General features: G+C 41.9%; 1 protein-coding gene across 1 annotated transcript in view; it reads right to left on the bottom strand.

Moving 5' to 3' along the window:
• Window positions 1–13234, bottom strand: part of LOC126094110 (ionotropic receptor 25a) — a 216765-nt gene that overhangs the window by 189571 nt on the left and 13960 nt on the right. The window contains exon 2 of the mRNA XM_049908770.1: window positions 3658–3753. Within this exon, the coding sequence (XP_049764727.1) occupies window positions 3658–3745 (88 nt within the window). The 5' untranslated portion in view covers window positions 3746–3753. The remainder of the gene's footprint in view (window positions 1–3657; window positions 3754–13234) is intronic.

Here is a 13234-nt window from a genome sequence, read left to right as displayed (position 1 = left end):
TTTTTATTAAATTCATATTATAGGTAGACTGTAAAGTAATGTTAATGCTGCTGTAATGTTTAATAGCTATGCTGGTAGTGCATACAAATAATCATTATCATGATAGAGGTGGAGTGATGAGTATGATAATGGGGCTTTGCGGAACTGTAAGTAGCGACTAAACGTCACTAAGATGGTGGAAGGAGGGAGAAAGGAAAGCGAAAAGATAGTGTGAGGCGGAGCATTCACTAGGGTTCGAAGGAGGGGGGTATGCTTTGCAACGGATTTCATCTTCGGGGAGTGGGAGTTGGTTGAAATCGGTTGAGAAAGGATAGATATGGTATGAAGGTGCATGGAAGGTGGAATATGAATGTATTGGCGCAGCAGCGTACCTGGACGGCTGATTAGTGTGTGTGTGTGTGTTGGGGGGGGGGGGGGGGATTGAGCGTGGAGAGCGTTTTTCAATTAATGTTTAGGATACAAAGGTGCTCTAGGATGAGCTGAAGGTGTGGGAAATGGATGAACTGGTATGTGATACGAGTTGATGAAGGTACAGGGACGCGGAACGCGAGGCGGAATGCATATCTTTCCAGGATTTCAGGAGACTTGTAGCATTTAGGGGAGGCGGTGGTCCAGGCAACTCTGGATTAAGTTGAGAAGGGGTGGATGAGTGACTTTTAGGTGATGTTAATGGTAGGAGGATGTGGACCCATGTTCAGCCTGTTAGTTGTTTTAGCCAATTTCGGGCTTTGTGTTGGACGGTAATAAGGTGTCCATTCCGTATTACTTTTCTTGTGAAATGTGAGCTTCCGTGACCGGAAAGGCCACGATTAATAAAATGTTACAGGCTATTACGCCGTGGTCGAATGGATTTCACATTGAAACTTAACGTTTCGTCCCCATCTGCGACGGATAATTTCAAGGGGGATTGAAGCTCCTTTGAGTGTCCGATTCACATCCTGGCTCGCTAATGATTGCAAAAAATTCCGTTTACGCATGCTACCGCGCAATGGCGTGACGTCACGTATTTTGAATGCCCACCACCGGGATCCAGATGTCATTCGGTTTCAGTTTAATTTTGTGTGAGAGGAATGCCATAAAGCCTGAATGAAAACGATACCATTATCGTTCTCCCCGCTGACAATGGAAATGCGACAGTTGTTTCGAAATTGATCGACTATCATAGTAAGATTAACGACTTCTTAGATTCACAGACATGTAGAAAACTGAGTAAAGACCCCATCGACGAACTTCTTAGAACAGTCACACAGTTGATAAAAAGTGCTTTGTCGAACATAGCGTTCAGAAAAGTCTGTTCAATTCAATTTCTCTAATACCAAGACTTTATGGCTAGCCAAAGGTGCATAAAGAACACGTTTCTCTGAGACCTCTAATAAGTGCCATTGGTTTTCCGATCTATCCGATTGCCATCTTCTTGAAATCATTATTATGGTCATATGTGGGCCGATAGGATTCTTATATCAAAAATTCGGCACAATTTATCTGTAAATTAAACAGCGTAGTGGTCCATCTGGAGAACATATCAGTAATTTTGAAGTGGTATCGCTATTTTTATGGTTTCGCTCAATGAGATGTTGCAAAATTACTTAAATATTCCCTCTCAGACACGTCTTTCGAATATAAAGATGAATTCTACGAAGAGATGGATGACGTGGCTATGGGGTGCCTCTTAAGCCCAGTTATAGCGAATGTCTTTACGGAAAACTTCGAGGAGCAGGCATTGGAGAAAGGCAACAGGAAGCCGAATATTTGGTTCCGCTACGTGAGTGATGCGTTAGTTTTCTGGAAACATGGCAGAGAAGAACTAGGTCGTTTTCACAAGCATCTCAACGGGAATAATCTGAAGATTCAGTTTACCATGGAGGAGGAGATAGGTGGAAGATTAAATTTTCTTCATGGGCTAGTTTTCAAGAAGGGATATACGCTTTAGTGAAGACCCTGGTGTAGAGATCGTTGCCTACATCCAGAATTCGAACCACTACCCACAACAAACGTGAGACATCCCGAAGACGATGGCGGATAAAGAAAAATCTGCGAAGCAGTGCGGCTTGAGACGGAATTAAAATATCTCACCAGTGCATTGGTCAAGAATGCTTATTCGTCCGCTGAGGTAAAAAGAGCATTAAGACCACCGTGCAAAAATCAAAGCGACGCATAAGCGCCTGTAAAATCGACAGTTTTTCTGTCGTTCAATAAGAATGTTACTGACCAATTAGGGAAAATCTTGAATAAACGGAACATCGTGACAATCAACAAATCCTCCTGGAAAATACAGGATTACCTAAAATTGCCCAAGGATCCTCGCAAACCGCCGAAAGAGCAGGAATTTTTAGGATTCTGTGTACTTGTGGAGTGGTGTACGTGGGTACTACAAAAAGAACGATGAAAATACGATTAGAAGGGCACAAGGGTAATTGTACAATGGAGGAGACTGGCTCATCAACAATTGGGGAACGTGATTTGCAAGCAAGAGACCATCACATTCACTCTGATAGGACTCAAGTACTGGCAGCGACAAGCGGATACATTGAAACGCTACACAGACAGAGGAACTTTAGAAGGAAAGAGGAGGGTGTGAAATTGAGTGATATTTGGATTCCTGTGCTGAAGACGATGTTTATCAGTCTTCCAGAATGAGACGATAGTAATAGCGAACGGCGGCAACCGACGGCGGCCAATGCGCTCGGGTATTCAAAACACATGAAGTCACGTCATGCGCGGGGTGATACATAAACGGAATTTTGCTGCAGTCAGTAGCGAGTCAGGGTGTGAATGGGAGCTGGACGCTGTGGCCGAGCGGTTCTAGGCGCTTCCGTCCGGAACCGCGCCGCTGCTGCAGTCGCAGGTTCGAAACCTGCCTCGGGCATGGATATGTGTGATGTCCTTAGGTTAGTTAGGTTATTAATTGTGATATTACTTTTCTGTCGAGGGTTAGTCCTTAACCTTCTTCTGTGGCGATCGGAGAGATGAGATGGTTGTAGATGGAGAGGTGGAAGTCTGGACGACGGAAATGACACGTGGTGCAACCAAAGATGGTGGTGGCTTGGCTTTTCTGTGTATTTACATGAAATTTCCACGTATTACAGCATTCGACCATGAGATTGAAATGGCGTTGGAGGGAAGGTGGTTCAAAGTGGTTGAAATGGCTCTGAGCACTACGGGACTTAACTTCTGAGGTCATCAGTTCCCTAAAACTTAGAACTACTTAAACCTAACTAACCTAAGGACACACATCCGTGCCCGAGGCAGGATTCGAACCTGCGACCGTAGCGGTAGGGCGGTTCCAGACTGAAGCGCGTAGAACCGCTCGGCCACTCCAGCCGGCTTGGAGGGAGGCATGGGAGAGTTGAAGGTTGTTGTGGTGGTTAGCTATGTAAGCGGTGTCGTCAGCGGGAGGTAGGTTGACTGGTGGTTTGGGAATGTCTTAAGCGCACAGAATGTAAAAGGGGGGGGGGGGTGGCGTGACAAGACAGAGCCTTGAGGCACACCTGTAGTGGGGTAGTACACAAGTTTCAAAAACATTGTTTAATTCACCTTTTCGTTATTTGCCACTTGAGATTGGTTACTATTCGCGTTAGATAGATAATATTTGCTTCCATTTTCTTCCTTGTATCACTTTTGAGGCGAACAACTTTAATCATAATAAAATGAGCTTACGGAATCGGATGAGCAGAGGGTCGGACGTCGCTTGTGATGATGCAAGCTGCAGCTGGACAGCGATGACAGAGACCCACAGCGGCCACATGGTGAAACCTGTCCCAAAAATAAGCTCTCTCAGTTTCTAAAGAAAAACCACTGTTGTGCCACGCAACATGTTGATTAGCAGCGGTATGGTCATGCAGAGAGGACGAGGAAACAAAAATAAAAAACACTTCTATACCTGCTGGTGCAGAAACCTTTAAATTCGTTTTGTATATATCTGGGTCACAAACAAAAGGCACAATTACTGGGTTATGGTTTGACGATTTTTGGTGTTCGGCTACAAAAGAGGACATATTTTCCAGTCTGAAAACTCTGACATACCTGTAAGAGATTAGTTTCAGTTAGAGACAGCCTCACGTTAGAGAAAACTGGGATTTGATATCTTTTTTTAGTAAACACATATGTTTTCTCTCCTTATTCATGTTTATTGTTACACATTTTAACAAATTACACACTCTGGGACAAAACAAATGACGCATACGAAGGTATTATCCGAATGGGACGGAAATCAGTAGATGTGACCTTCATGTACAAGCAAGCCGGCCGGTGGAGCCGTGCGGTTCTAGGCACTTCAGTCTGGAACCGCGTGACCGCTACGGTCGCAGGTTCGAATCCTGCCTTGGGCATGGATGTGTGTGATGTCCTTAGGTTAGTTAGGTTTAAGTAGTTCTAAGTTCTAGAGGACTGATGACCTCAGATGTTAAGTCCGATAGTGCTCAGAGCCATTTGAACCATTTGTACAGTCAAACAAATGACTAAAATTTTAGAAAAATTAAATGATTTGTTGAAGAGAAAGAGCTTCAGCAATTGAGCAAGCAGTAAAGCGTGGCTCCACCTCTGGCCCTTACGCAAACAGTTATCTTTCCGGCGTGGCTCTGTTTCACAGAGTTGGTGGATGTCCTCCTGACGAGTGTCGTGCCAAATTCTGTCCAATTGGCGCATTAGATCATCAAAATCCCGAGCTGGTTGGCGGTCTCCGCCCATAATGCTCCAAACTTTCTCAACTGGGGAGAGATCCGACGACCTGGCTGCCCAAGGGAAGGTTTGGAAAGCACGAAAAAAAGAAGTACAAACTCTCACCATGTGCGGACGGGTATAACCTTGCTGAAGTTTAAGTCCAGGAGGGCTTGTCACGGAGGGCAACAAAACGGAGTGTAGACTACCATCGACATACCGCCGAGCGAGAGTTTCTACTGCTTGTGCTTCGGCCCACTAAGGTCGCCGGATCTCTCCCCAACTGAGAACGTCTGGAGCACTATGGGCAAGGTCCATCAAGCAGCTCGGGATTTTGAGGATCTAATGCGCTAATTGGACGTAATTTGGCACGACATCCGTCAGGAGGACATCAACCAACTCTGTTAAACAGAGGCAAGCCGGATAGATAACTGCTTGCGTAAGGGCCAGAGGTAGATCAACGTGTTACTGACTTACTCAATTTCTGAAGCTCTTTCTCTTGAATACATCACCCAAATTTTTTCTGAAATTGTAATCATTTGTTTCTCTGTACAAGTACATCACGTCTACTGATTTCCGTCCAATTCGGATAACTCCTTCGCAGTGAGCCTTTTTTTCTTAGAGTGTGCCCAGAAATATACCAAACTTAGTGACAAATGCTCACCACACACTGTCTGTACAAAACGAAGGACTATTGACATTTGTTCTGTGCGAATCACGTCAGGAGTACGGACTGGTACGTTGCTTCCTAAAAATTCTTTTAAAATTAATCTTTGAATACTTGTTGATTACAGAGTGACGAATAAATTTCGTGTTACTTTATTGATATATTGACTAGTTTCAACATAACACCAAACGGTGTGATGTGTTCTAATATTTTCAAGAAATTCCTGTTACTTTCTTTAAAGAGAATATCTGTTGTTACTCAACGCCAGCGGTCGGCAAACTGCTGTACGCAGGTCTTCTGTTGCATAATAACTCACGTTGGTTATCAAGAAGAAGCGTTTTGAAACATTTCAATTCCTTATTCTGCTTTAGAAGGGTTTTCAGTATCCAGAAAGACCTGTGAATTCAAAAATTTAATTTCCATGTTAGACTTATATCTCACCTAAATCAGCTTAATCGGTAAATTACAGGGGGAAAAGGAACACTTTTTTTCAGTGTTAGAGCATTCGAAAGCAAATAATTTCTTTTTGTTGTAGAGTTTGACTCACTTTCGAAGATTGTTGGATTAAAAAAAAACGAATTTTGGATGTCGAAATTTGAACGTATTTGTGCTCATATACAAATATTGGAGAAAACAAATACGAATTTACTTGTTGGTTCGCAGCGCAAGTGGTCTGCTTTTAAAGACCTAGAGAAGGAAATATATGTTGATATTTCACACCTGGAATAGTATTTCTGACTTACAAATCATTTAAAAAACAGCATTTTACATTATTTCCTTATTCGAGTCTACATTTTCACGCGAAAAATCATTCTGAAGCGTCAACCTTGTGAAAAGAGAATTGAGAAGTCATCTTACTGATGAAAACTCAAAATCGTGCCTAAAATTAAAAACAGATACATTCAAAATTGACTTAGACTTTTCAAGCAGGTGTAAGGCCATTGATTACATTAGTGTTTGTCAGTTATTGTCGTGATTTAATTCAATAGATACCTTACAATTTAATTTTATCAATAAATAATACCGTTCTAAGTATAACATAAAAGTTTCATATCAGCGCACACTCCGCTGCAGAGTGAAAATCTCATTCTGGACAACATAAAAGCTTAAGCAACGCAGCTATAGTTTAACAAAATTTCAAACTTTAAGTAAAGTTTATTAAATTAATTTTAGGAAGCGTTGCGGAGTGAAAGAAGATGCAGTGAAGAGTGCTGAGAAATGTATGTTAAGATGGTTTGGACACGTTAGAGGATATGATCCAAAGGAGACAGGCGAAATAAGTGTACAAGACGAGTGTGGATGGAAGAGTTGGAAGGGGCTGACCTCAGTGAAAGGTCCTCAGTCACACTGAGAACTGTTTTTAGCATAGGCCAGCTTAGGAGTGTCCTAATTAAGTTAATAAAGATGTACCTACCTATAAAATTTAAGTTTAAAATATTGGCTCTCAACAGATATCTCAGTCGTATTGTTGACAGTTGGCTCTTTCGACTAATGAGTTTTCCGACCACTATGTTTCGCTCGGAACTGTGTTACGCAAAGAAATGAATTAATACCTCATACCAGTTTTAATTCTCAGCCTGAATGACACTCTGATTTTCTTCATCAAGCACTACACCTAGGCGTAAGCGCGTGTGTGATTTTCGTCTGACTGGTATAGAAGTTTTAGAATTTTTCTTGTTGGTCTAGAAGTCCGGACATGTTTTTCCAGTCTGAAAGCTCTGACATAGTTGCAAGCGAGATAATTCCAGCACTGAGAAGTTTGCAACAAAAAAAAAGTCGGATTTTTGAAACAGGACAAATGAGGTCCTCTCTGTGGATTTCATCAGCGTCAGAAAATTTTCTTTTGTAGCTGGCTGGAGTAATCTACTATCTCTCTTACTGTATAAGTTACAGAATTGTCATCGCTATTAATAACCCATCCCAACGAAAAAATAATAGCGAAGTGTATAGGTACATCACTAGAAGAAAGGATGATTTTTACTATTCTGGGTTAAATTTGACTTTGGCACAGAAAGGGGTGAATCATACTGCCACGAATGTCTTTGGCCATTTGCCAAATAGCATTAAAAATCTGACAGAGAGCCAAAAAATATTTAAAAAAATAAAAGAATTTATGAATGACAACTTCTTCTACTCAATAGATAAATTTTTTGATTTGAAGCAGTAACAGTAAAAAAAAAAGTGTGATGAAAGCTCATGTTAAACTGACACGCTCCACATCATTACGAAATGTCTGTTCATGACCTGTGGAGCGAGTATTAATTTAATGTAATTTGAGCGGCCCAAGTGTACATTGCGTCTCTCCTTCAGTCTCACACACAGCTAATGATACACCATACAGGCACGTGGATCGGAATATTTAGCGAACATGTGCCTATATCAAGTTTACCTTTTTCCCTTCTTGCTGCTTGTCTCCTCACTGCTGCGCCCACCAACTACTATTTAGTCTTATAATTAAATGTTTCCCCGAGACATTTAAGTCTCTTCATTATCTACGACAATGATCGAAGCAGAAGAAATGAATTAAAATTTGTGCTGCGGCCGGGGTTCGAACCCGGGTGTTCTTCCTTGCTAGGCACAAATTTTAATTCATTTCTTCTGCTTCGATCATTATCCTACTATTTACTCCTTTAGTTGTTCATTAATTAGTTGCAGGTTGCGGGAGCATGGACCAAATGAGAACCACAAATTTCTGGTAAAGATCGACGTATATTGCACCACTAAACACATTAATGGAACCTCAACCATTCATACAGTGCTGTAGTAACAGGTTTGTCGTAAGTTGTAACTGGCACTTAAGCCAAATTGTCTATTCGCAATGCATTACAACTTACTGTTGTGCTCTTCAATCACATTGTCCGTTCACTAGGACCATGATTATGTGAAAGTCACCGTCTGGATATTTAGTTCTTGAGCCAGTTAGGTATTGTCTCGAATGCGATAGATCGATTGTGACCATCTCTGTACGTTATCGCTGGCCCGTCTACGTGGTGTGGCGGTGGCGCTTCGAAGACAAGATGATTCCGTGTCGCCGGCGGCTGGGGGCTCTCTCGCAGTCTCTGACGCCTGTCAATCAGATACCCAAGCCCCAAGGACTTAAGACTGATGTTCTGAATGTCAGCGTGTGTTTAGTAGCGGCAAAGGTAAAACACACGTCTGCAAATTGCGCAGTGGCGATTTCCATTTGAGTCGCCACAAGCCGATCGGCTGTGGTCAGATTCTAAAAATGGCTCAAATGGCTCTGAGCACTATGGGACTCAACATCTTAGGTCATAAGTCCCCTAGAACTTAGAACTACTTAAACCTAACTACCCTAAGGACATCACACACACCCATGCCCGAGGCAGGATTCGAACCTGCGACCGTAGCAGTCCCGCGGTTCCGGACTACAGCGCCAGAACCGCACGGCCACCGCGGCCGGCTGGTCAGATTCTGCAGACTGACACATTCATATGGTTAATCTGTTCTAACTACGGTATAGACCCCCGTACCTGGTATTATTTGACGATTTTTGTGGTACGACTGAGGTCTAGTGGAGCGAAGCAAGTTCTGGTTAGCGTGGCCAGTTTCCGGCTCTGTGTGTAGAGATTTTAAGCCATTTAAATCTGCAACATGTTGGCCTTTGGTGACCGTTATAGATTTGGAAACTAATTTAAGCATGTTAGAGAAGCCACTCGCCTGCACTCATAAAAGTGAGCACCACAAGTGTTCGATACTTTGGCATATTAATAGTACAGGGTGTGGCAAATAAAACTGGTCCAGAAAACAGAGTTCCAGCGTACAAAGAAACGCAGCAGAGGAAAGGAAATACATTGGTAACCTGATTGTAGGAGATACTGACAAGGGAACGTCCCCATCGCACCCCCCTCAGATTTAGTTATAAGTTGAAACAGTGGATAGGCCTTGAAAAACTGAACACAAATCAATCGAGAAAACAGGAAGAAGTTGTGTGGAACTATGAAAAAAATAAGCAAAATATACAAACTGTGTAGTCCATGCGCAACATATACCATATCCAGGACTCTACAACCTCAGGCTTGCCGTGGTCCCGTCGTTAGCGTGAGGTCCATGGTTCAAGTCATCACTCGAATGAAAACTTTAATTTTTTATTTTCAGACAGTTATCAAAGTTCAGGCACTCACACATAATCATCTTCCCTCTCAAAAATTCCAGGACATGTTCAGATTTGCTTGGACATATGCCGGATTTGACGGTCTACACACAGAAAAATTTGAAAACGTTAAAAACATATGTTTTGACAGAGCACAGGGAAAACTGTGCGACTGTGAAACTGTTGCATTCATTTGTTGCAGTTTACGTGACAAACTCTTATGTTTTCATCACTGTTTTGGGAGTGATTATCACATCCACAAGAAAACCTAAATTGGGCAAGGTAGAAGAATCTTTTTACCCATTCGACAACTGTACAAGTTAGGTGGGTCGACAACATATTCCTGTCATGTGACGCACATGCCGTCACCAGTGTCGTATAGAATATATCAGACGTGTTTTCATGGATCAAATGTTTTCGGTTCCTATTAGAGAGGCACGTCCTTTTGTCCACTAATCGCACGATTTTGCGGTGCGGTCGCAAAATACAGACACTAAACTTATTACAGTGAACAGAGACGTCAATGAACGAACGGACAGATCATAACTTTGCGAAAATAAAGAATGAAAACTTTTCACTCGCGGGAAGACTTGAAGTAAGGACCTGTCGTTCCGCAGCTGCTCACGCTAACCACGGGACCACGGCGCTCCTGCGCTCGCATTTTCCTTGTTGTTACCTATGTTGCACATGGACTACTCAGTTTGTAAATTTTGCTTATTTTTTCATAGTTCCACACGACTTCTTCCTGTTTTCTCGACTGATCTGTGTTCAGTTTTTCAAGGCCTATCCACTGTGCCAACTTATAACTAAATCTGAGGAGGGGTGCGATGGGGAGGTTCCCTTGTGAGAGTGACCACCATTCATCCCTTGCCACTTTTGGGCCCCGTTCAGCAAGTTACTGATGGAGGATCGAAACTGCTGGAACTGATTAATCTCATCCGAAATGTTCTGCTGCAGTTCTTGAAGACTATATGGGTTGCTGCGATACACTTTAGATTTGAGGGCTACCAACACAAAGTAATAGCACACTGACAGATCAGGTGACCTGCGTGGCCAGCTAGGGCCGCTACCAGACTGACCTCTGCTAACAACTCTGTCAGGCATGACGATTGTGAAATGTGCTCCAAGGAACCGGCGTGCACCACGTAGCTGGCGTACACGTGGCGTGCACGTCACGGAGTGTGGTTATAAGCATACATTCACGTCCAATCGTATCCACTCGTCTGTGCCACTTTTATTGGCCTAAGCCGAGCCAGGTTCTGCTAGATATAATTGTTTTAACTTTTTTTAAGAAAAGGTTATTTTTTTAGGATCGTCAGTCATATTATCATGATTTCTCTTGCAAGTGGTTATTAGGAGTTACAGTTTATGTAAGAAGTGTATCCCACAGGTCCTAGCCCTTACCCCACCGGTTGCGCTCCGTGTTGTGCTAATGGAAAATTCTTTAAAACACTTCTCTACACTAAACTTTATGCACGAACTGATTAATTTAGTGTCAGGATGTTTTCTCTTCATGTTCGCTTGCATTAACAAATTGTATCTTGTGACTATTTTATAGTGTACACTTTTGTCTGTTGTGGTTGTATTATCGCATTGTATCCAACCATCTGAAGAGTTGCGCCCACGGGTGGAGGCGAAGACTGAACTAGTAGCTGAACTGCTGTGATGAAAGTCTTTTATAAAAAATTCTGCTTACAGTTTCCCTGCTTTCGTATAGCTGTTGAGCCCATTGGTAATGAAAAGGTTGTAAACTGCTTAGATGTAACGTTCGCAGCAAGGAAAGGGCATACAGTTCCAAGACAACCATGCCAAGTAAAGTACTGCTGTGATCAAACCAATTTTAGGGTTGAGATCGGCTTTACTTTTTATAATACAACGAGTGTCTCGTGTCCTGGTGCGTCCACTGCGCCTTTAGCGTAGAGTTGCCACCCGTCCCGATGTACAGTACCGCCACCGTCATGGACCTTCTTGCCCCGACATCCCGACAAGACAAAATTTTGTCCCGACTTTGCAAAGTACTCTTATGAGCTTGGCTCAAGTACTCAAGTAACATCATTGGATAGCGCAACATGTAAATCCAGCCTCATTTTTGTTTGTTTGTGTCGTCGCACAGATGGCGTTGTATTTTGCGTATCGCATATCTACGATGCAAGTACTTTCTAGATCTAGTGCCATCATTCGAGATAACATTAGAATTCTCCAGCAGCACAAGACTGGAACTATTTAAGCAACGCCACGCAGAAGAATCAGGCAGTTCCCATTTGAATAACGATCTGATTAGACGATTTTTTCTAAACATAATACGAACAACAAATGCATGTTAGTAATGTTTGAACTGTTTACTGCGGGTATATGTACTTCGATGATTAAAGTGTTATTGTCTACAGTTTACGCGTCTAATAAACCTATCAAAGCTCACGAAATTGCGAAAGGATAGAAAAAGAAAGTATCACTTTCTGATCATTATAAGAGTTGCCTTTTTTCAAGAAAGGACGTAAGGATCGGGAAGGGTTGTGTGAAATTTGTAACTATTTCATTTCAGTAACTCACGAAGGTAAGGCACGTGTGAGGCATCACATTTTTATGAAGAGTCTTACAAAGGTATTCGCGATTGCACAGACATCAAAGCCTATTTCTACATTCATGATTAAAGAAGATACCCAGGAAGAACTGCTCGTTGCTGCTGCACAGCTAACGACAGCTTATAAGGTTGTGAACCATCACCAGTCATTCAGTTCTCTTGATCGTACCGCAAAACTGAATGGCTCAATGTGTCCTGATTTGAAAGTCGCCGCAAAGCAGTCTACAGCCAAGACCAGCGCTACAGCGCTTGTTAAAAATATTCTCGCACCACACTTCTAGTTGGAATGCAAACAACAATTGCAAGAAGTTTCATTTTATATCACAGGCACCTACGCATCAAACCAAAAGGCTGAAAAGATGTTTCCATTAGTTGTTCAATACTTAACTAAGACTGACGGAATCCTACGAAGCTGTTGAAGTTTGATTCTCTGAATAACGAAACATCGGAGACAATTGTAGTTTTTTGTCGAGACACTTTAAGACAACCGCAAATGTCGTTAGATAAATTAATCGCTTTTTGTGGAGACAGTGCCAATACCAACTTCGGAAGGCTTCATCGACACGGCCAGGGGAATGTGTTTGCAGAAATTAAAGAACTAGGAAAAATCTAAAGGAATTGGATATACTGCCCATATTCTCCACAATAGTATATCAAGTATTGCTAGAGTTTTACCTGTCGAAATAATCGTGATGAAAATATTTAATTATTTTTCATTGTACGCGGTAAGGGCAGTGTAGCTGAAAGAATTCTGCATGTACGTTGATTTCAATCATCAGACTCTTCTATCTTACACACACAAAGAAATGTTAATGCCCGCAGTTGTAAGAATTCTTAAGTTTTGGATCCCATTAAAAACTTTTTTTGACGCCGAAGACAGACCACTTAAAATAATTTCAGAATTTTTTCTGTGGTCAGATCACTGAAATTTACTTCACGATTCTGCAGTCAAGCTTGGATCTGCTTGAAAAAATATAAAAAGCATGGAGAAGAATAAAGTATCGATAATTGCAATAAGAAATATATTAGTCGACACTCGAAGATGACAGAATGAAAGGAAGGTTGCCTGTTTTACTGGTTTGCAAAGCAAGATGAATTTCAACAAATCAAAGTCTGAAAACTCTGACCAATACATAATTAATTTGATTTAGAATCTGAGGAAGAGACAATGGTTTTCTAGACCATAGCATTTAATTGCTTAGAGAAATGAGCTATGTAT

The sequence above is a fragment of the Schistocerca cancellata genome, chromosome 1 (genome assembly GCF_023864275.1).
Source record: "Schistocerca cancellata isolate TAMUIC-IGC-003103 chromosome 1, iqSchCanc2.1, whole genome shotgun sequence".
Lineage (NCBI taxonomy): Eukaryota > Metazoa > Arthropoda > Insecta > Orthoptera > Acrididae > Schistocerca > Schistocerca cancellata.
This window is presented reverse-complemented; position numbering and strand designations above follow the sequence as displayed.